The 24,499-nt window shown below is 38.1% G+C and overlaps 1 protein-coding gene across 1 annotated transcript in view; it reads left to right on the top strand.

Moving 5' to 3' along the window:
- Positions 1-24,499, top strand: part of dgkb (diacylglycerol kinase, beta) — a 134,001-nt gene that overhangs the window by 66,317 nt on the left and 43,185 nt on the right. Inside the window, 4 exon segments of the mRNA XM_061718560.1 lie at positions 4,227-4,312; positions 4,977-5,066; positions 5,831-5,991; positions 20,665-20,729. Coding sequence (XP_061574544.1) covers positions 4,227-4,312; positions 4,977-5,066; positions 5,831-5,991; positions 20,665-20,729 — 402 coding nt within the window.

Below are 24,499 nucleotides of genomic sequence, written 5' to 3'. Positions count from 1 at the left end.
GAAAATAATTACAGTACATCTGAAACAAATGATTATAACAATATATTTGAGAGAAAAAGCATGTTATTTTGCTTCATTCCAATCATGATTTTGAAGTTTGCATCATAACTTCTTCGACCCACTTTTCTCCAGATTGTCGCTACGTTTCTACATTTTCTGTTATATCTTCTGTTATTTTCTTCTCTTTTCCTTCTTACCGGTATTTTTTATTTTTCTTCTTCATGCTACTGCTATTTTTATTTTTCTTCTTCGTGACAGGGGTTGGCTTTGGCCTGGGGAGTTAAGTTCAGCATTCGCTTTAAAGATATCTGGCGCCATCTAGCGTTGTGAATGGGTATAAAGTCTAGACCCCGAATGTAAGACGACCCCCCCTTTTTAAGTCTTATTTCAATACAAAAAACCCTGTCTTATATTCGGACCAATACGGTATTCACAATGGATGGTGGTGGATTATAATGATGATAAAAACACACGGGGAGAGTGATGTGTACACGATAAAGTGTGTACGATATATATTATTGCACGGTTTGTAGCAGTTAAGGCCTCGCTTGAATTAGTGGGACGAGAGTGAGCACTTTAAGTGCTTTAAGTCTGGACGTACTGGTTTACTGAGTTCTGTTCCGCCTCCCAGTTTGCAGAGGGTTGCAGAGTCCGTGTCCAGCGTGGGTCTCTGATGACATTCATGCATCTGCATCAGCACCGGCTCCCGTGTTGGACCCTGGGTACCAGCGGTCCGCCGGTCGGTCTTTATGATGCGCTGCAGGACCTTCCTGGTCTCCGAGCTGCAGCCAGAGTACCCGGCTGTGATGCAGTCTGAGTTTATTACTGGTGCACCTGTGAGAAAGTAACCAGCACATGCGAGTTGTGCCTTTTTAAGCCTCCTCAGGAAGTGGAGCTGATAACATCTTTCTTAGCCGTCGCTGATATGTTGGTGATTCAGATCCAGGCTGATGTGTGTTCAGAGAAATCTGAAGCTCTGAACCTCTTCCACGTTCTTCCTGCCAATGCAAATAGGCTGGTGGTCTCCACATAGCATGTGTGGACAACGGGCTGCTCTAGCGAGATGTTAACGGAGCCCATGAAAACTGCAGTCAGCTCAGAGGTTCTTATCCTGGAACGCCACCAGGTCCGGCTGCTGTGTTGGGGTTAATGTAGCTGAGAGGCCTCCTCACTTCATGTGTGTTAAACACCAGAGCATGCAGACTCTGGATCCGACTGCTGTGTAGCTCCTCGAAGCAGCTGGAGAGGAAACCGTTGTCGCGTGACTTCAGCAGCTTTTGAACTTCTCTGTTCTTCCATGGTTTATGGTTTGTAGGTGATGAAATGTCCATGCAGAAGTGAATGTTTGCTAAAACAGAGGAGGCAGTAGCTGTTTCAGTCAGGATCAGAGGTGTCAAAAGTATTCACATTCATTACTCAGGTAGAAGTATAGATACTAGAGTTTAGAAATACTCTTGAAGAAGTTGAAGTATCAACTCAAGTTTTTTACTCAAGTAAAAGTACAAAAGTACTGGTTTCAAAACTACTTAAAGTATAAAAGTAAAAGTAATGTAAGGGGGAAAAAAAGCCATTAAGGACAAAAGCCATTGAAAACGAATGCATCTTAGTATAATGCAAATATATTAAAGAACCATATATGTGAACTATTGAGCATTAACATGTGTTTCAGAGAGCAGGAGATATGATGAATGGTGCAAAAAGTCAAACTTCAGAGGCATGTTATCATTTATCCTAACCTTTATTGGAATGTACATCCAAGTTTAGTTGCAGGAATCTGAGGGAACGGATTTAAGAACAAAACTGGACAAGAACATCTGAAACAACCACAACCAAATTCACTCTATCCGGATGGAGCAATTTAACTGGATAGTTTTTTTTTAAAGGCCGAAATGAAATAGAGTAACAAGGCTGTTTTTAAAATGTAAGGAGTAAAAAGTACAGATAATTGCGTGAAAATGTAAGGAGTAAAAGTAAAAAGTCGTCTGAAAAATAATTACTCCAGTGAAGTATAGATAACCAAAATTTCTACTTAAGTAAGATAACAAAGTATTTGTACTTTGTTACTTGACACCTCTGGTCAGGATAGTTGTCCTGTTGGTGTCATCAGAACAGTCCTGTGGTCTGGTTCTGGCTCCTTCTGGCCGATCGTCTGCAGAGTGGGCCTCGCTCCGACGATGAGGCATTCGCATGCTGGGGTCAAGAACATATGATCAGAAGATCCAGTTTCCTGGGGAAGAAGCTGCTTTTCAAACATTTGAAGCGTAATAGTTTGTTCAGGGTGTTATTTCCTCTGGTCAGCTATCAGCAAACCAGCAAATTGGTGGGATTTGGTGGCAGTTCAGCATTATCTTGAGGAGGTAAACAGCGGTGAGAAACAGTGCAGTAAACTCCCTCAGCAGGTGGAACATGGTGCACTTTAGCTGAGGTTGGAGATGCCTGCAGGAAGAGCTGGAAGAGCTGGCACCTTACACTTGTCCTTTTCTCTCTCAAAGTGACCTGAAACAACACCGGCCTCATCCGGACCTGAATCCAGAGCTTCCCCGTAGCACTCGCAGCATTCTGGGTGACCTTACCCCGCCGTAACCTCGTTAATATTTTGTCAAGTGTACTCGGAGCAGCACACATTAGCGGGGTGAACGGTCACCGGCGGACACTGCAGGCCAAGGCCGCCACACACACCACTGTCAATTAGCTGCAACGCTAATGCAATTACAACAAATTAAGTGTTTGTTTCTTGGTATTTAAATACCCTCAAAGTTGCCTTTCATGTTTGAGGCCGTCTGTTTTGAGTCTAATATGGTTTGTGGCCCCAGTTGGAGAGTAATTGAGCGAATCATTTACCCGCCATATGAGGCTGGGAGGCTGCCTCATTCAGTTAGGGCTTTGTTATTGTGAAGGAACGGAAGAAGTTGGACTGAACATTGCCTGTCATGATCCAATTAGTCGTCCAACAGGCAGGCTAGCTCACAGAATGAGTAATATCAATGCGACATGTGTTGTTTAGTGGCATTAGGCAGGGTTTGCAGTGGAGAAGCGTGTTGCGTACGCCATAGTCATGAAAAATAAGGCACCAGAAATACTAGCCTTGCCCTCTTTAGCCACCTCATCAAATCAGTCACTTTTAAGTCACGGAATTGTTCTTTGAATCATCAGATCAGGAAATAAATGAAGCCTTTTTTCAAAAATGCTTTTATGACTACAATTCTGAAGCGGAAAATCGTGGCTTTTGTAATGACATGCACCGATACATGGGTAGCTAAACGGCTACAAAATGTTCGCATTGTTAAGATGACTTACAAATGAGTAGTAATAGATTAGATGATAGATGAATACTTTTTAATCAGGATGTAAAGTCAAACTATGAATTACTGTACGATAACAGAAGAAAACAGCATCTCTTTACATCTCTTTAGCTAGCACCCATTTAGTGAGCTTACATTCACCGTATCTTATTTACTGACGAACCAGATTTGGTCAAACATTTAGTATTGATCAATTCCACTTTTTGTAAAAAGTGTAACTCATTAACCCCAGAAATATCCTTAAAAATGAACCTGAATGAGGTCATGTCGGCGCTTCACCCCAAGTTACTGACATTTTACCGCCAAGATCCAGTCATGGGCTCCACACCAAATCACCAAATCAACCCAAATTTCATTCTCATGCATCCAATTTCTAACCATTTTTACATGAGATTGAAGTTTGCTGCCATCTTTTGGACCGAAAATGTTAAGGACGGCCCCACCACCTGTACATGAACAAGATAATTATATATTATATTAATATACCGTACAGACCAAAGGTTTGGACACACTTTCTCTTTCAAACAAATGGGGAAGTGTGTACAAACGTTTGATCTGTACAGTATATATATAAATAATATATATATTAAATATTAATTAAAGTGTGTGAAGCGCATCCAAACTCTGTTTCGAATGAATTATAGAGATGCCTTTAATGTACTGTGTAAAGAATGAATCATCAGCGTGAAGGCATTTATGCATTCACAATAATGAGCACATCTGTGTGATTTGGAACATGTCCTGATGTTTGTGCAGGATTTCAGAAATTATCAGATTTTTTTTTTTTTTTTTTTTTTTACAGTAGCCTATCTATGCTTGAGATGCACAGAACCAACAGAGCAGACGTTCAAATGCATTATATCAGGTAGCATTTCTCTGAAGCTTAAGATGACATAAAGCAAATGTTAATTGTGCTTTTTGCAGGTTAAACTTCTTCAGAGATGTTCCTGATTTCAGAGTGTTGGCCTGCGGAGGAGACGGCACCGTGGGCTGGATCCTGGACTTCATTGGTAGCGATGTTTCTTGTCCATCGTATTTTCTATGCTTCCACGGTGTCATCAGGAATTTGTTCCTAGTTTTCCTTCCACAGCATCCGTCGTTTAACAGGAACTCTGAAATCTCCTGGAGTGCTGCACAACATAGCACCTTCAGTTTTCAGACAAGTACAACATAGAATTGCAACAGTCCATTTCCTTTTTTTTGGGGGGGGGGGGGGGGGGTAGTTTGAAGTCTGCATCACGGTTATTCTTTAGCCTGTGGTAGTAAAGCTTTATTTATAGGTTCTATATAAACACTTTCATTACACCCAAGTCTGCACAGGCAGGGCTTGTCAAATGGGACGATTACATGAGTTGGAAAACAACATATTAGTCATGATTTGACGGGATGAAAAAAATCACCTGGACTCCTATATTTGGTCTTGGAGATGTGTTACTTGCTCAGGTTATCAAAAATTGCCTCCATTTTTTTTGTTTTTATCAATCAAAACAAAGGCGGGTAATAACCATCAGGCAAATTGTGTCTTTGGAAATAGGCTGCACAACTGGAAACTCGTATCACGTTATAGCTTTACAGGCGAGGCTCAAAATTGTTTTGTTGGTTTCTTTGCAAGTTTTGTCATCTTGATTTTAGCTTGGCCTTCTTGTGTTTTTTTTCTTTGGCCCACTCCTGCAGATAAAGCCAACCTGGAAAGGAACCCTCCTGTGTGTATACTTCCACTTGGCACGGGCAACGACCTGGCAAGATGTCTACGATGGGGGGGAGGTACTTACAAACACAGAACAGTAAAAAGCAAAGCATGCTGCTCTTTGCTGCAGGAAATGCTGTACGGACTTTATGTGTACTTTTATGTGCACATTTAATAATTCTGTATCTGCATCCAGAAATGACAGCGAAAACTGAGAATTGAGAAGAATAAAAAAAGTAATGAATCTCAATAAGATCATACAGAAACACTGCTACCTTCTTTGTGTCAGAACTCATTTAAGGTGGACTAAGGCAAACTACAAATCTAACACTCAGTGTGAGCACAGTAGGTTATATCAGTTTAAAAATCAGCGTATATTTGATTAAAGCGTATAAAAGCTCATGACATGGATAAACTGCATCAATAATAATCATATCTAGTGGCTCAAATGGTTAAATGCAAACAGAAAAATACCCTCTCAACTATTATAGCTGTGAAAAGTGAATAAGGAGTTTAGTTTCTACTGTGTTAGCCCAGAAGGAGCGATGAGACGGGGCAGTGGCTGCATCTTTAGATATAAACTAGCTCTGTATGGTAGCGAGAAGGCAGTAGTGTTTATTTGACTTTATTTACCTATATGACTGTTTTAGTCACTTCAAACACCCATATTTAAGTTTTTAGAAAGAGAATTGTCAATGAAATGTAAACTTTTTCGTATATCCCTTTTTAAAAGAAGCGTTCCTGGTCATTTTCTTTAGACGTGAAAGACACTTAGCATCAAGACGAGTGGCTCAAACGTTTCTCGACCCAATTTAACATCTCGTTTGCTTTCGTGTCTGAGGCTACGAGGGCGAGAGCCTCCTGAAGATCCTGCGAGACATCGAAAACAGTACGGAAGTGATGCTGGATCGCTGGAAGATTGATGTCACACCAACAGACAAGGATGAGCGAGGGGACCCGGTGCCTTACAGTATCGTCAACAACTACTTCTCCATCGGAGTGGTGAGCTAGACACTTACATATATATATATGTTCAGCATTGCAACAGGATTCTTGACTTTGTTGTGGATTTGAATTGTATTTGGGTCTGCAGACGAGTAATCGACAGCTGATTACACGCTGCCTGACAACTGCATGACGCCTCTCACCGCAAAAACACCTTCCTGTGTCTGTCGCACGTTTTTGAGTGTCAACTGAGAATAATCTTTGCTGAAAGCAGATGCACGGTTAACCTGTTTAGCATCTGCGCTGTAAATTGTGCATTTTCATTAAAATTTGTTCACACATTTGAAAATCAAAATAAACTGGATAAATACTTTAAAACAAACAAAGCAAAAAAGATGATAAGCACCTCTCCTGAAAAGGTGTAACACAATAATACAAAATAATACATTTAAAATTAATAATTTAAAGACATAAATATACCAAGGTAATAGATTTTAATTGGACAAATCATAAATTATGCCACAAAAAATCAAGTGTTTTAAAAATAGCAGAGTTGAAACAACAGCAATTTTAAAAAAAAACTACCAAAGGCTCATTATGTTTCAGGCTGATTACAACCACACATTCACAGGATGGTCTAATGATCGCATATTTGGCCTTTTTGGGGATTATTGACCGTACAACGTACAGATAAGACAAATACGATAATTATCGTACAAATACGATCATTTTCATACACCTGGCAACATTGAGGCTAAAAAAGCTATTAGCTTGATCACAAAAAAGCAAAGACAACCCAGCAAAGCACTAAATAAGTGCACGAAAAAGATTGTAAATTATGACATATTTTGCATCTAACCTGAATTGATGTGTAGCTGGATATGTAATGTGATATAAATGGCTACAAATATTTCATTGGAAGTATTTTCTACTGTTTTATTATTATTATTATTATTATTATTATTATTGACTTATTCATGTATTATTTGAAAAAAATTGGCTGTATGGCAAGCAAACTGACCCAAAAACAGCACTGGTAATGCAATAAAAAACATTTCTAGTAGTCTTTTTGTGCACTAGTTCATTATAATATCCCATCTAACTAAACAGAAAATTTGAATTTTAAATTAAATTAATTTCATTCGTACCAGTTCATATTGCTCACGTCAGGGCATGTATGAGAAAAGTAAATAAGTTCATTTAAATAACATCCAATTAACACCAGTTTAAGTCCAATATAAGAACCCCTTTCATTAAAACTGTAGTACTGTAATACCAGTTCTTAAAAATGAGAGATGTCCTTCTCCCTTGACTGATACCAACAAACCTGGGGTTGGGAAATCTGCAAAGAGATAAATAAAGAGACAGAGGACACATAGTCAATTACAGACATAGTCATTAGTGCATCATGGGAGGCCTTTTTGGCAATCTAGGCCTATAAATGCATATCTAAAAGGATGGTTTATGGTAGGTTTTACCAAAGAGGAAAAAAAATAGCACTAACCCCAAAGGTATAAGAGTATCTGTCTTCAGAATCCAAACTGAGAGCTGGTTCCACAATAAAGGAGCCTGGTGACTGAAGGCTCTGCTTCCCATTTTACTTCTGGAGACTCCAGGAACCGCAAGTAAACCTGCAGTGTGAGAGCACAGTGCTCTGTTCGGATAACATGGAACGATGATGTCTTTGACTCGGAGCTTGGTCTTGAAAACCTTTATGCATGAGGAGAAGAATTTGAACTGTCATGCAAAAATTAACAGGGGACCAATATAAAGAAGCAAAAAGGGGGAAAATATGACAAATTGGGCCTCTTTCCTGTGGCTGGAGTGATATTTAAATCCATCTGTAAAGACGTGCATGTCTTAATGATGAAATGTATTTCTGCACGAGTAAATGTGCACGTGTATACCAGTGCTCTGAATGCAAAGGACACAATTTTGTGTGAATTCAATTAAACTCAATTCAATTAAATGTAATGATATCTTATATAAATTGTAACTAAGATGTTATATGCTGATTTAATCTAAATTAGTATCCAATATGAATCTAAGATAAAGCCAATTTAAATTAGGCCTCCTGTTAATGAGACCTCATTTAATACTGTAAATAAAAGACAGCACTGACTTTAACTAAACAGCAGTTTCATGGTCTTACAACGAGCAGGTCCGTTGTGACCGTTTAAAAGGGTTAAAGCGGAATGAGACAAGATCCAATAAAGGTCATGGATTACAAAATATCATCCATAGATTCTGGTGAAGGGAGCATGTGGCACTTTTCTTTAACTTTAACACTAAGTTTACTCATCTCAGTGAGTCACGAGGTGCCAGTAAACAATTGAACTCGGATATAGGAGCGAAGGCGGATGCTGCTGAAGCATCATTTAACAATTATATATTTATATAATATTAATATATTTACACAAATGTGTGTATCATGCCCTTAAACTACTATGTACACTCTTATTTTAGTATTAACAACCTCCATTTCTGTGAAAAAAAAACCAATATTAGCTAAGAACTACATTTCCCTAGAGTCATGCTATACAGCTTTATGCTAATCAGCGCCATGTTTGTAGTCACATTGGTTTGGGTTAAACCTAGAGTAACTCTAACCCTAATGTATAAAAACGTTTTGAAAAACATATATCAATTGAATATCTATTATGTAGTGCATCTGAAATAGTAACTACATTTTATAGAGATGATGTATGTTAAGGAATTGTAAATATGTGTGTTTATTTAGGATACTTAATTTAACGTCATGTAAATTACATTGATGTATTCACAGTGATTCAATATAAGTTGTAAATGTACCTGTGCACGGTTTATTTTAATATTTACCGTTCAAAAGCACAATATATTTAACGGTTTACTTCCACGTAACAGTAATCAATGACCACACAACCGCGATCCATAAATTGAAATGTTAAATAAAGTTTATAAAAAAAAAAAAACACGTCGGGGCCTCGTCACGTGATCAGGATCTCCGCTCGTCACTCTATGACGTAGAGGGGATTCCCAGGGAATTCCCTGTGTTTGACGGAATGGGAGAATGGTTAAAACAATGAATTTAAATATCGCCTGTCTCCACTTCCTGGTTCAAAAGCAATTAAAAATGATATTTTGTGGCTGGGCGACGCTCTGGTTAAGGTCTGGTTAGGTTAATGCATCACTTATGATTGGTTAGAAGTAGGAAACGCTTGTGGTTTTTGCTAAAAATAATAATTTCACATCACTTACGCCACCTCCGTCGTCATGGCGACAGCAAACAACATGGTTAAATACTCAAATTTACGTTAAATACTAGAAAACACGGTTAAATACTCGCCGTCAAAATACTGTTAAAAATCATCAAAACACCATTAAAACACTGTTAAAACAGTGTTAAAAACATGCTTTTACAAACTGACAGTAACAAACAGTAACTTGCGCGTCAAAAACTCATAACTTAGCCATTATAATCAAAAATAATATATACATAATAATAATGTAATAATCCGTGTATATATCACGACAACGGATCCCAGGTACAATATCCGTGGTACTCACATGGAATTATACCATTTCCCTGTTGGTGCCACAGAAAATAGTGGTGAGAGGTCGTGGGCATTTCACGGATTTTTGTGAGATCAGGTTGTGCTGAAGTGAGGACTCGCCCACACACAAGTACATCCCCTCCCTCCATAACTCTCGCCTGTGTTATTAAAGGTTGGATCATAAACAAGTAAAACACAACAAATCACCTGCAGTAACAGCATAATCAGTCAATTTATTTGTTTTGATCACATCGTGGCGAGGCCTTTATTGAGATGTGCCCAAGCTTCACCCGTCTCTAATCGATAAATAAGCCTCGTTGTGTATCTGCATGGAGTTGCGCGACCGTCATCGCCTCCCCTTTCCATCTCCAACATAATGACACTGATTTCACGTAGCTCATGTTAGCCATTACTGATAAATGTCAGAGGGAAATATGGTAATTGACATTTGGAGGTGGCAGAGGCGGGAGCCACTGGGGGTTGAGAGATTTGTATAGGCTGTGACAAGGACATAAGTGATGCATGGCCCTACAAATGTTAGTTGAATAACACATCCAGCCTGGGCCCCTTAATGACGATGTCTGAGGATATCAGAGGACAGGTCTTGTTAACATTGTGATAGACGACAACAACGGCTGTAATCTGTCCACAGAGCTCAGCATATGGTGATGTGTACAGCGGGGAGTGGTTGCAGTGACCATAAATTAAGAAAATCACACAGACAACAAGAGGACAGACATTTCAGGAGGGGTCCAATCCTCAGCACTCCTACAGATCTCCTAAATCATGTTTTTGGCAGAGGTGTCAAGTAACAAAGTACAAATACTTTGTTACCTTACTTAAGTAGAAATTTTGGTTATCTATACTTCACTGGAGTAATTATTTTTCAGACGACTTTTTACTTTTACTCCTTACATTTTCACGCAATTATCTGTACTTTTTACTCCTTACATTTTAAAAACAGCCTTGTTACTCTTTCATTTCGGCCTTAAAAAAAAACTATCCAGTTAAATTGCTCCATCCAGGGTAGCTAATGGGAGCTACCCTCACAAAAACATGCACACAGTCCTGGGCTATACATGCCCCCTCTGGCCAACCGGGGCGCCAGATGGGGTGGGGAGGATCCGGCCGGAATAACGTGATCCTTCCACGCGCTACGTCCGGCCGGAGAAACCCCACCCTGTCTGGTGAAAAAATGCGGCCTGCTCACTCCTCAGGTTAAGGAGGAGACCTGAGCTCAGAGCAGGGCCCTCCCGGGGTTGGTAGAGGATGGCAATGCACAGGACTGTTAGGTAGGAGCACTGGGTGATAAAATGGGGAAAAAACCGGGATAAAAATATTTAAAAAAAAAAAAATTGCTCCATCCGGATAGAGTGAATTTGGTTGTGGTTGTTTCAGATGTTCTTGTCCAGTTTTGTTCTTACATCCGTTCCCTCAGATTCCTGCAACTAAACTTGGATGTACATTCCAATAAAGGTTAGGATAAATGATAACATGCCTCTGAAGTTTGACTTTTTGCACCATTACAATACTTATAGGAAACTAGTCATCATATCTCCTGCTCTCTGAAACACATGTTAATGCTCAATACACATATATGCTTCTTTAATATATTTGCATTATACTAAGACGCATTCATTTTCAATGGCTTTTGTCCTTAATGGCTTTTTTCTCCCTTACATTACTTTTACTTTTATACTTTAAGTAGTTTTGAAACCAGTACTTTTATACTTTTACTTGAGTAAAAAACTTGAGTTGATACTTCAACTTCTACAGGAGTATTTTTAAACTCTAGTATCTATACTTCTACCCGAGTAATGAATGTGAATACTTTTGACACCTCTGGTTTTTGGTCAGATCCCAGGTCTGGCTCACGGCTCCAAGGTCACGTGCAGTGAAGTTTTCTTAGAGGCTGAACACATTCTGTTGGTTTACACTTTGAAAACTTTCCAGGTTAACTTCATATCAGATGCCAACAGCCAATCAGAATCACATGCAGCATGTATACAGTAAGAGTGAGCACAGCGTATTTGGAAGATGAGACAGAAAGTGTGTTAATTCTTTGTAAGAATTTTCTTCTAAGGTTTCAGCTTTTGCTTCTTCTGCTTCTGGTGTCAAATGATTCTTCACGACAAACAAATGTTAAGGTCAGGGCAGAAATTTTAATCAAGCAAGAGCCACTTTGAAATGCACTGGTTAGATTTATAACGTCCACATAAATGATTAAACAGATTCGGGGGTTGTAAAACAGATGACTTGGGATTGTTATATAATTATTATTTGGATTATCGGGACAGAAATGTATTTGCGCTAAAATGATCGGACCATTTTTGTACTTATTGGTGAGATTTTGCAAATACAGGCGCCCAATTCACACCGTAGAAAAACTATACCTATCTATTTATATCTATATCTAGCATAGAAACTATACGACATGTGACAATCAAACACAGTAGGGACATTTTGAGGAAGACAATGTGCCTTCGAAAATGATTATCTTGTAAGAAAAGGTCACAAAATAACTGTAATTGGACTGTTCTGGACAGGAGTGTAAACCTTCAACTTCATGAATCCGCATCAAAATTAATGTTAGCACAAGTGAAAAGGCTGCTACGTCAAAATAAATAGCTTTTTAAAGCCTCTGACGAGAGGATAAGGTGTGGATAAGGTCCCTTATGTACAGACGTCTCCTTTCGGTCAGCGCCAGCTTGTACATGACACCAAAACGGCTCCACTTCTAACTCCAAGCTGCTTTGATTCCCATCGTTTTGCTCCCAGATGAAAGTTCACGCTCCTCGCCGTCTAATATTAGACCGAGTGGTTCTTCTAACACTCCCTTAACCAATCTGGCTTTGCCTTTCTTCCCTCTAAAAGCTCTGCAGCACAGACGGGTTTCTGTCTAGTCGAACCAAACTTGCGTGAAACCTTTAAAAGAAAAGCAGCTCTTGGCCTGACAGGTTCATGAAGTTATTATAACCCCTGATGTCTTTGCTCTGCTAGTGGGATTAGTAACAAGCAGCCGCAATAATGACAGATTCAGTTGTTTGGAGGGATTAAGAAGACTTTGAGCTCTCTATGGATTTGAGTGTGATATAATATTTAGTTTGCATAAAATTTTTGCTTCCCGTTGAAATGAAGGGAAAAAAAAAAGAAGGCGCTGAAGATTATGCGACAAGTCAAGCTCATAATTACCTTAGAGATTATGCGGATGAAAAGTAGATTGTTTCTGTAATGACACTGTTGGAATCACGGGATCAGCAGAAGCCAACGTGCTCCGTGACCATTACCAACCTGTTCACTTGAAATGGAACTTCCTTTTCATTTTTATTTGTCGGGCTCCTCCGCTACCTCTTATGCTCAAAGTGCGAGGGTTAGCAGACGACAAAGAAAGTTAAACAATCTTCACACAACCTCATTTCCAAGTCATTTCAATCCCAGCGCACATGTTATCCTTCCACAAAGAGGACCATCTCTTTTTCTTTATGTAAATTCTCCCGACCCAACCTTCTGCCACGGCCTCGTCGGACAGAGAATTAATGGCGCCATCCCTTTGGGAGGATGTGGAAGTGACGTGAAGTGTAATGATCTCAATCAGGGCCAGGGGTGAGAGACAGAACTAATCACTGAGCACGCTCTGCTACCATAATGCAGTCAGTCGCCCTAATGACCCTGGCACTCCTGTCAAAGCCATTACTCTCCCCTGTAGTGAAAGGCACATCAAACTGGTGGAGCCTACTCATAATTGGACTAAACTTTGAGCTATGAGAGGACATTACACATGTCCTGTATTAATTTTTACATTGGTAATTATTTGAGAGCCGCTAGGGGAGAGAGTGAGTGACTGAGTGAGTGGGTGACGTCTTGCTGCCGCCAGGGGGTCGGCATGATGTGTCTCACATGAGCTGAAGATTTGGTGGGCCAGGCTGGTTTTGAATTTACATTTTTTTTCTGTTTTCCGGACTCTTAACCAATATTCAGAATATTTGTTATAGTCTATGGCAGGGGGAAGATTTCTTTCTCCTCATAGGACCATATTGATGTGGTTAAACTAATCAAAGGGCCACTCGTTGGACAATTTGATGAAAAGGTGCCACTTTTGTGCAGAAGAAAGCTTGTTCCTTTTCATGAGCTTGTAGTTACAGTAGTTCCTCTTGTTCATTGGTGGATGCTGGACTGTTTTGTGAAAGTATCTTGCATGGAAATTAAGTTGGGAGAGATTATAAGGGCTTCTTTTCAGATCAATACCAAGTTTACCGGCTAAAAAAGCCTGAAATGCCTGAAATGCACAAGCCGGCTTTGAATCAGTGCTTGTGACAAACCTGCTTTTTAACCTTGAAAATCATTCAAGTCATTGAAAATCTGTCAACCGGTCTAAACAGTTTTTCAAAATCTGATCTGGTCAGGAAAAAAGGACAGTATTGATATTTTACAGCAATGTTTTCCTAATTTATTTGTGCAGATAATAAAAAAAAAAAAGCATCTTTAATACTTATTTTTAACCTAACATACTTTTTATGTAATGTACTGTAATGTACATTATTTATATAGCACTTTTCAACAGCCTTTTGGTGTGCCAAAGTGCTTTACAGCAAGTAATAAAAAGGAGGATAAATAAGGACAATCAAAAACAATAAAATGTAACCAAATCTAATAAGATAAAAGTTCATAAATATAAATCTTTATACTAATCTGAAAATGTTTACAAACTCAGTAATTAGCATGCAATTGATTACTGTATATTTTGTTAAAATTGTTGAAAATAAAATGTAATGTTTAACAAACATTGTAATAAAATTGTTTGCTGATTTGCACGTAACAGATGAATCAGCTGTTTAGACTGAATCAGGTCACTCCGCTGTTTTCAGTGTGCGCCTTCCAAGTCTGGATATGTTGGAAAAGGAATCTGACATTTAACAAAAAAAACAATGCCAAATCAAAATGCACAACTCAAGAATCCACTGTTGTGACCCTTAAAAAATGGTGAAAAAGTCAAAGAACCTGCTTGTGATAATTGATATATACATATATAAGGTCTCCCCTCACATTATTGATGTGGTTCCCTTTATGCAAACAGAAACACATTTCATTAGAAAAAATACCACCATATTTGCATGGAACTCAAGAAATGAAAACAATAGTTTTAAATTTGGTCATCAACTTTAAAAGTCTATGTGATTTCTGTTAAAAAAGTGTATCAAATTATTTCTAATGTCTACTAAATAGTTTTCCTTTTGTGCGAACTAAGGCCTTATACAGAATCACACAGAAAGGTGACGAGGTAAATTTATTTATATCATTTAAATTATAACACTGATGTATAAACCTTTTTATTTTTATATAATTTATACACCCAATTTGCATTGTCATTATTATTTTATCGTTGTCATTGTTATTATTATTATTTAATTTGTTCCATTGTTATGCATTTTTTAATGATTAATTAATGATAATGATTAATTTCTTCTAGATTAATCCTGCGTTAGCCTTATAGCTGCACAGATATTGACACCCTTTTTGTAAAAAAAAAAGAAAAAGTACATTAATATAAAAGACCATCCAAAAAGTAGAGTAAAGACTTATTTTATTAAACAGATTGTGTGTTAGTGATATTTATTGCAGTTGGTGTAGAATGAGAGAGTGCTTCATCCACTCGCAGCGTTTCTTTGCAAAGCCACAGCTCCACTTGTACAGATCTCAGATAATAGACCCCAAACCAAAGGGGAGACAACCTCTCCTCGCTCTCGCTCTCTTGTTTGCAGCTATTGTCCTGTTTGTAAGAAAATCGAGTTACACTCTCTCAGATACATCCATCACCTCACCCTTCTGGTTCCCGCTGGAAGCGTGAGGCGAGTCTTCGGGGACCTTGAAGAAAGCTTTTGGTCTTCTGCTTACAGCATCTTGAAGAGACATCAAGAGAAGCTCCATTGATTTTTCTCTTTTGGCTTCTCCTGGATTTCTGTACAGAGAGTTAGCATGGGGTCCTCTCTGTAGGTGCCGTTTCAATAGTGCCACTCAAAACGGAGCGGGTCAAAACAGATAGGTTTAGGGGAGGAGAGGGGGGGGCAGCCCAGAAAGTTTAGAGCAACTTTTTCCCCACTCTGTCTGAAGATGTTTGCAGGTTTTTTTCACAAAGGCCTTGCCAGCATTTTTCTGCCCACTCCGACTTAGACGTGTGCATGAGAGGTTTGCTTCGCGTTTAGGGTTGCCACCTTTCAGAAATAGAAATAAGGGACGCCCTGATTTCAGCAGCGCAGGAGCCAAAAAAAAAAGCCCCAAAACTTCTAAACTGCATAAAAATGTGTTTATTTTATATGAAAAAACAAAATGCTTTGATTTAAAGTTTAAAGACCTTTAATAGCATTAAACTTGCATGACTGTACAGACAGCCAACCATACTAGCAACTGAAATAGCCTCCTATGCTATGTATGCCCACATCAGCCAAGATGTAATATAGCCTACAGGTGAAGAATATGGTGTAAAAGTTAATTTATTTCAATAATTCAACTAGAATATGGTGTAAAAATTAACTTATTTCAATAATTCAACTAGAATATGGTGTAAAAGTTAATTTATTTCAATAATTCAACTAGAATATGGTGTAAAAGTTAACTTATTTCAATAATTCAACTAGAATATGGTGTAAAGGTTAATTTATTTCAATAATTCAACTAGAATATGGTGTAAAAGTTAATTTATTTCAATAATTCAACTAGAATATGGTGTAAAAGTTAATGAAAATACGGTACAAATCGCGTCCCGTATTAGTTCAATACGGGACGCAACATTTTTTTCTCAAGTAAAGGACAATTCTGTATTTTACGGGACGGGTGGCAACCCTATTCGCGTTGTTTCCCCGACCAGGTCACAGGTTTTGGTTTCACGCCACCGGGCCTTTGGCATGCTCGTCTCGATGTGAAAGGCAGTGGTGTATGTTCATTTTTGCAGGGTAACACAGTAAAACAGACTCCCTTTAAGTTTTACCTGGAATTTTATTTGAGATACACTGATTAGAAATAAGACTTTGATACCAACGTAATACCTGGAATTTCATTTTAGCCTAACAGATGATGGATGTCATGTCACCAACGTCCACACGTCCCAGTTAAGCCCCTTCCACAATCCAATTCACACAGCGCTCATTTCACCCTGGTATATTTCTGTTACCACCTCCCCAGGCGGTTGAGCTGTGGAGCCAAACCTTACGCTGTCCCACCTCCTGTATCATTCACACAGGTTAGGTGGGCACAAAAAAGGATCCTGGTGACGTTGCAGGGGGGTTGTAGTAAGTCACAGGCTGTTGTTTCCTGAGACCTGAGCTTTAGACCATTAAAAGCTCATTCATGCTCCCTTATGTACGTAAAGAGGCACGTCCGTTTCAAGCGTTGTCATATGTTGCCGCCCTCATACTTCCATGTGTCTTTTCCATTGCCTTGGTTGTTAAAGGGAACCCTGCATATTAAGACATGTAGTCCCTAATTAGCCACAATTGTTCTCTTATACTAAAATATGTTGTTAGAAACACATAAAATAATCTAATTGCTTTAAAAATCTACAATGTTTATTACATATTTTGACCTGCGGGAGGCGCCATGTTTTACCTGCGCAATGTATTCTGGGGGCGATGACGTACGACGGTGGCTCTGGGAAGATAAGCCCCATTAGTTTAACTGGGACAGGTATCTAAAACATAGTTGAGCAGCATCTCCCGGCCGTGGAGGCTGACGAGGGAGCCCATAAGACGTCTCGGTTCAGGCAAACTGGATCAAAGTTCTGTGATGCACGGGAGATCTGCAAAAATGATCAATGTTGTGCGCATCTTACCAGTGCATTAGGCTCCTGCGTAGCCTGCGTAGCCTACGCCGTAGCCTGCGTAGGCTACGCCGTAGCCTGCGTAGGCTACGCCGTAGCCTGCGTAGCCGGGGCTCTACAGCCCGCAGCGCTCCGCCACCCGCTCGCCGCTCTCCGCTCTCCGCTCTCGCTGCCGCTGCCGCTGCCGGGATGGAGACGCCGGTGGGCAATATGCACGTTTGAGTGGGCATAGCCCCCCCCTCTCCCCCCTAAAACCGGCCTCGGTGCTGGGTGATGACAGACCCGACGCTGAGGGGACTGGCCCGGGACTTTGACGAAACGGGAGGCGCAGACTTCGCTTCAAATAGGCAAGAACATCTTTATTTAATTTAATGACGCCAGATCTGGCTGGGGTTTTTATTGTAGCATCGGTTATCTGCTAGTTGAAACATGTGGTCTGTTAGTCTATCTGAGTTTTATGGTGTTTTTATAGTTCATGCTGTATGGGGCTGCACTTTTTTTTAATTTTATTTTACTTTTTTGTAGGTGCGCCGTCACCTTAATGTTCAGCTGTGTTTTCATCTGTGTTTCTGGTGCGCCGTCACCTGTTTAGCTGTGTTTTCATCTGTTTCTGGGTGTCAGAACAGTGGACGGGGGTTAGCAGGTGCCACCGTGTGACGTACTACCCAGAACGTAAAAAACAATGGCGACCTACATGTTAAATTATATTTTCAAATTTTATAAAAACGAAGACATCAACAAGGTTTTTTATATCACATTGTTATAATTGATACCAACATTTATCTTTTAAGACCTACATGTCTTAATATGCAGGGTTCCCTTTAAGTCCATTCATCCACTAGGGGGCGGTGCTGAGTTCAATATACAGTATAACTGCATTGAGTGATGATTTTCCAAAGTGATTACAATTATTGTTTTTTTTTTTGTTTTTTTTTTTATATATATATATTTTGGTGTAAAAATTAAATAAAATTCAGGAACATCAAATGTCTTTGTTATCCTCCATTCACAGTGCAGAAAGGAAGCATTTAATTCTTTCAGTTGACTTTCCCAGAAAAGTTTGGTTCAATGAAAAGGTGCATACGGTTTCTATAAATGTTTTTACTAACAGTGCACAGTGGAACAGAGACATATTAGACAAACAAATTAATTCAGATTTATTAAACAAAACAAAATACACAGCAAAACGACGAAGGATAGGCAGCTGTGAAGACCCATCAGCTGCATCAGAACTCCTTTTGCTCATCGCTTTGTTGTGTGCACCAACAAATGTGTCCCAGGCAAACCTCTGTTTGTCTTTCTCCATCTTTAGCCTCACTCCCAAGTCACGAGCGATTTCCTCCCAGCTTTTATCATTTGAAAGCTGCTCAATACTGCCCCCCATGGTCTCCGTCGGCATTGCTCTGTTTGCTACATACATGCCACATACGAAGGATCTGCGTGTTCGTTTGTCCGTTGCACCATAAGAAAACCAGTGAACAGAATCAAATGTTAATACAAGCTTTATTATATCATGCACAACATTTTCTGGCCGGAGGTACATTTTTCTTAAACCACAGAGGTAGGACAGAAATGCACACGTTGGTCATCATTACAGTCGTATTTATACTGAAAAAGGAGGTGTTTTGTACGTGAACCTCATCTGTGGAGCCATCCAAACATGTCACACCTTCAGCCTTGTATCTCTGTTGATTACTTCCTACTTGAGGTGTCAACCCAGCAGAGATCTAAGACAACTAAAACTTTAAGAAAAGTAGGATTGGACAAATCAGTTTTAAAACATCGGTTTGAATGAATTTAGTTTATTCAGTCATGACAACACAAAACAACACCAAAAAAAACATTGTGCACAGCATTAACATTTCATACAAAACCAAAAAATGTGTTGAACAATAACTGAAAAAGGCATATGCTGAAGCAAAATGCTTATAAAAGCCTATCCTATTGTACCAACTTTCTTTTTTTGGTTTCTCTCCATTGTCTTCACCTAAAGAAGAGAACTCAGCTAAACAGTTTTAACAGTCAACTCATTAAAAACAGGAGGTGATCCTGCCCTGAGAGCAAACACCGGTGTAGAATCTTATAGAAAAAGCCTTCAAACCTTTAAAGAATTTCATAAAATTTCATAAACTCCCGACATACAATAACTAAATTTAGATTAGAATTTAAAAGAGAGGTGTGAATGGCTTCTGTCCATCAAAGTTAATCATACAGGTTATACATCTATATACTACAGGACTGTCTCAGAAAATTAGAATATTGTGATAAAGTCCTTTGTTTTCTGTAATTCAAAAATGTCATACATTCTGGATTCATTACAAATCAACTGAAATATTGCAAGCCTTTTATTATTTTAATATTGCTGATTATGGCAGCTTAAGAAAAGTCAAATATTCTATCTCAAAAAATTTGAATATTCTGGGAATCTTAATCTTAAACTGTAAACCATAATCAGCAATATTAAAATAATAAAAAGCTTGCAATATTTCAGTTGATTTGTAATGAATCCAGAATGTATGACATTTTTGTTTTTTTAATTGCATTACAGAAAATAAAGAACTTCATCACAATATTCTAATTTTCTAATTTTAGACTTTTCTGCTGGTTTTAAGAATTCTAGTCAAAAAAATGTTTATTACCTCATTGGAAATTATATTTTTGCTTAAAATAAGACAATTTTGACCTGATTTATGGAACATTAGGCTTAATTCTAGGGGCTGTTTTTGCAGTGCACTTATAGTAAATAAAAGAAACTTTACTAAAAGTAAACATGCATTAAGATGTTGAAGCCTCTTGTGAATCACACAATTATAACATATGTGACATTAAATGCGGTGCCTCAACACCAAGTTCTCCAATGTGCCCTTTTTGCCCCATGTCACAGGATGAGCGACTTGATAGAACAGCCGGGTTTCCGGGGTGTCAGCAGCATCCTGTGGGTTTATTTAGGAGCTGCGATTACTGACAATAAATTAACAATAATGTACACCTCGGCAGCTTTGTCACCACTCCATCCCGCATAGATCCAGATCATGTCACTTTGTACAAACATCTCCTTTATTCCTCTAGAGCTTAAAGTTACACGAGTAAATTAAAAGCAAACTGTAAAAGACTTAAAGAAAATGGTTTGGGAATAATAATTGTATTTTTCATTACCTCCAAATATCTTCTGGTTTTGTAGATTTATTCCACTGACGTGTATTAAGTGACATGGTTCTGTTTCAACAGTATTCGTACTGGACAAGTAAACTTGATTGTAATTACAGGGACGAAGAGGTTCAAGGATGGATTCACTTCCAATCTCAGTGGAAACAGATCTGATGAGTTTTCAGTGTGTGAACAGGATTAGACGGTATCATTTCATTAACATTTGCTTTTCTTTCACAGGATGCTTCAATTGCGCATCGTTTCCATGTAATGAGAGAGAAGCACCCTGAGAAGTTCAACAGCAGGTAACCTCATCTCTTGTTTGTGGCCTTCTTGGCACTGTGATTGAATCTTTAAAGGAAATATTGCACCCTTTTTTTTTACTTTACGAGGTATATTGAGTATTTCCACGTCATCTCTTCTTCTGTTGGGTCTGCCTGTTTTAATCTTGGTTTTACAGCTTTAAACAATTAAAAACCAATTTAAATTGAACAGCTCCCTCAGTGACATGTTTTCATAGTTAAGAAGTGAATTGTTGGAGATTTGTTTTTGTTTTTTAATGGTTATAACTCCAGGTATCATAACCAAAGCTCTCTGAAAAAAGAAAGACGGATTTCTTTTCATATATCCCCTTTATTCCCTTTTAAAATGATAAAACTGTGTTTGAGGCTAATAGCCTAATGGAATTTTAAGCATTGCAACAAAAGCTTTTAATTGAAGCTGAACGTCAGCTCTAAGAGAAATGGCAGAACTAACTCAAATTAATTCGTGATTGAATACAGTTGATAACCCAGATCGAAAAACTGCACTAATGAAATGAACAAGCTGGTTTGGGTAACTGGTCTGGTTAAACAAATACCCCCGATTAAAGAGAAGTGGCAATTCAAGTTTAAAAGCTGATTTTGGGCAGTCAAAACCGACTTCAGGACGATATTTATTCATTTAATGTGCAGCTGACAATGATATTTGATCCTAATCAGTCTTAGCTTTTGTACTGGAGGGAGCTCAGTTTTCCTTACGTATTGATCATATTTTTATTTGATGGATAAAACTTGCAGAGTTGAATGAATAACAGAGGAATAACAAGGGGACAGGATCAAAAATGAGAGGAACTGTTAGCCTAGAAAACTCAGAGACAAAGCAAAGGATAGTTTGGAGACACGGAGAGGAAGAATCCATACCTTTAATGCTTAATAATATGACATTCTGGGTTTTTACAATGATATACATGCCCCGTCTTTACCATATCTTTAAAAAAAAATCAGGAACCTTTGAATCTTAAAGATAAATGAATGAATAAACGTTGACAGAAATCAAATGGCTCCATCTTTCCAGGTTTTAAATAAACCTGCTGTGCATTCGCAGAAGCTTCCTGTGGCCTCCCCATAACATCTTACTGTGTGGCTCCTCAGCGTGACAAATGGACAGGCTGCTTATTTAGCATTTGTGATTACCTTGTGGAGACGCGTTCACCTTTGGGGATGAACAAATGTGGCATCTATGTTTCCATCAATATTTAACGTCTCCGATACATCTCCACTAGCGCCAGGGAGTAATTGCAAGCCTAATTGAATTTGCTTGGCTAGTTTGACATCATGGATCAGTCAGACTGATGATACACAGGCTCCTAATAATCCCATTTGTACTCATTATCATATTTTACGTTGGTCGGAGTACAGCGGCTAAGCCAGCTTTCTTTCAGCAGCTCAAAAACATGAAGACGAGCCAGTGAAATGGTTTTAGATAAACACTGGGCTGTCATTTGGAGGTTACCAATGGTTACAGCAGATGTGGCAGCAGGGTCGAAAAAGCCCACAAGCAGGGAAAGTGTAACGTTATCAATTCTGCACGGACTGAGGAAGTAGAGGTGTTGTTAAGAGGTTATCATCCACTGCCTTTTGCACATGTTGATAAAAATGTTCCTGTTTCCCCCTTTTCTGAATCCACATGCAGGACATACAAGATGTACCGCATCTCTGTTGTTTTACCCCATTTTAAGCCGCTATGAAAAATGATTGAGATATTTTAAGAAAATTATTCTGTCTGTTATTTGAATTCGATTAATAATTCACAGGAGGGAATGAGTTTAGGATCTCTCTATTACACACTATCTTTGCCAATTCAATAATGCATGATTATAGTTTTTCAAGGTAGCATAGCTTTTGTTAAATTTGTCCAAAGGACTCGTGTTCATTGGAAGTATATTGCAACTCATCACTGAGTCATTTTCCTGCAGATGGAAGCTCCTTCCCAGAAATCTCTGTGACAATTGGAAGAAAAGTGTGGCGCGTCTAAAAGGGAGGATTTTATTTGTCTGTCATCAAACCTGCAAAGCTACATGTGAAGCAGAAATGAGTTAACAGAGATTTAAAAACAGCGGTGGTTTTTACGTTTTAAACATTTTATTGATAATCAGTTTTAAATGTTTCAGTTTAACGTAACAAAAATATTCATTATGATACTAAAGACCTATAAATCATTATGATAATAATGTAATATTAAACAGTAATGATTAAGTAAGGAAACAATTCAATGCAAATCCTATTTCAAATACATATATATGTATATGTAAGTATATACAGTATAGACCAGGGGTCGGCAACCCAAAATGTTGAAAGAGCCATATTGGACCAAAAACACAAAAAACAAATACCGTATGTCTGGAGCCGCAAAAAATGAAAAGTCTTGTACAAGCCTTAGAATGAAGGCAACACATGCTGCATGTAGCTATATTAGTTATAACTGGGGGAAGATTTATTTTTTCATTATGCACTTCGAGAAAAAAGTCAAAATGTCGAGAAAAAAGTCAAAATGTCGAGAAAAAAGTCAAAAGTTTGAGATTAAAAAGGAAAGGAAAAAGGAAGAAAAAAAGAAAAAAAAAGGTAAAGAAGAAAATTAAGAGAAAAAAAGAGAAAACAAAGAAAAAAAAAGAAGAAAAAAAGGAAAAAAAAGGTCAAACATTTTTGAAAAAACTCCAGGGAGCCACTAGGGCGGCGCTAAAGAGCCACGGGTTGCCGACCCCTGGTATAGACCAAAGGTTTAGACACACTTCCCCATTTGTTTGAATGAGAAGGTGTGTCCAAACTTTTGTGTATACATATATATATATATATATATATATATATATATATATATATATATATATATATATATATATATACATACATATACATTTACAGGCACTGATTAAATGTAGGTTAAAAAGGAGTAAGATGTATGCTAACGCTAGCCTCTAGCTGACTTATTTCACTCTGGACATTAAACTAAGGTAAATGTTTACCACTCAGACACTATACTCACCTTTCTTGGAGAGAAACTGGGTCACATATTGGCAACCTTTCTTTTCTCTCTCTCCTGTCTCTGCTTCATCTTCTGAAACAGATTTTCCGGTTAGCATGATCCTACGATGATCGTAGTAGAGCTCATTGCACAACTGCTGCAATTTAAACAACCTCATGCAAAATTTAAAAGCTAAATAAAAGCCATTTAATAATTATGAAATTCATAAACCGATAAGTCGACCATCAATAGTCGAGGACTAATCAACTATCTGAATAATTATTATTCTTTATGCCTTAATTTATATATATATATATATATATATATATATATATATATATATATATATATATATATATATATATATATATATATATATATATATATATATATATAGCCTATATATATTCATATACAGTATTTACATTTATATCTATATACACCTACACATATATATACAAATACACGTATAATCTTTTTTATTCATGTAAACGGTCTCTGTCCTCTAAGAAGTCAAGATATTTAATGAGATGACAAGATTTAGAACTTGCGAAAAGAAAAATTTCACATTTTGAGATTTGGGAATTTATCTGACAGCAGTAATGGCTTTTCACATCCAATTGGAAGCAAATATACATTTAACTGGCCTGACCTTAACAATACTGCATATTTAACCAGCTGTAATTACCGGGCAAACAACATAATTAAGCAGCAACACTTAATTATAAAATGAGAGGATTTTGTTGATGAAATGCAGGGGTCATGCACATTCTCTCCCTCCCCCTTCATTTCCCTT

The sequence above is a fragment of the Cololabis saira genome, chromosome 3, assembly GCF_033807715.1.
Source record: "Cololabis saira isolate AMF1-May2022 chromosome 3, fColSai1.1, whole genome shotgun sequence".
Taxonomy (NCBI): Eukaryota; Metazoa; Chordata; class Actinopteri; order Beloniformes; family Belonidae; genus Cololabis; species Cololabis saira.
This window is presented reverse-complemented; position numbering and strand designations above follow the sequence as displayed.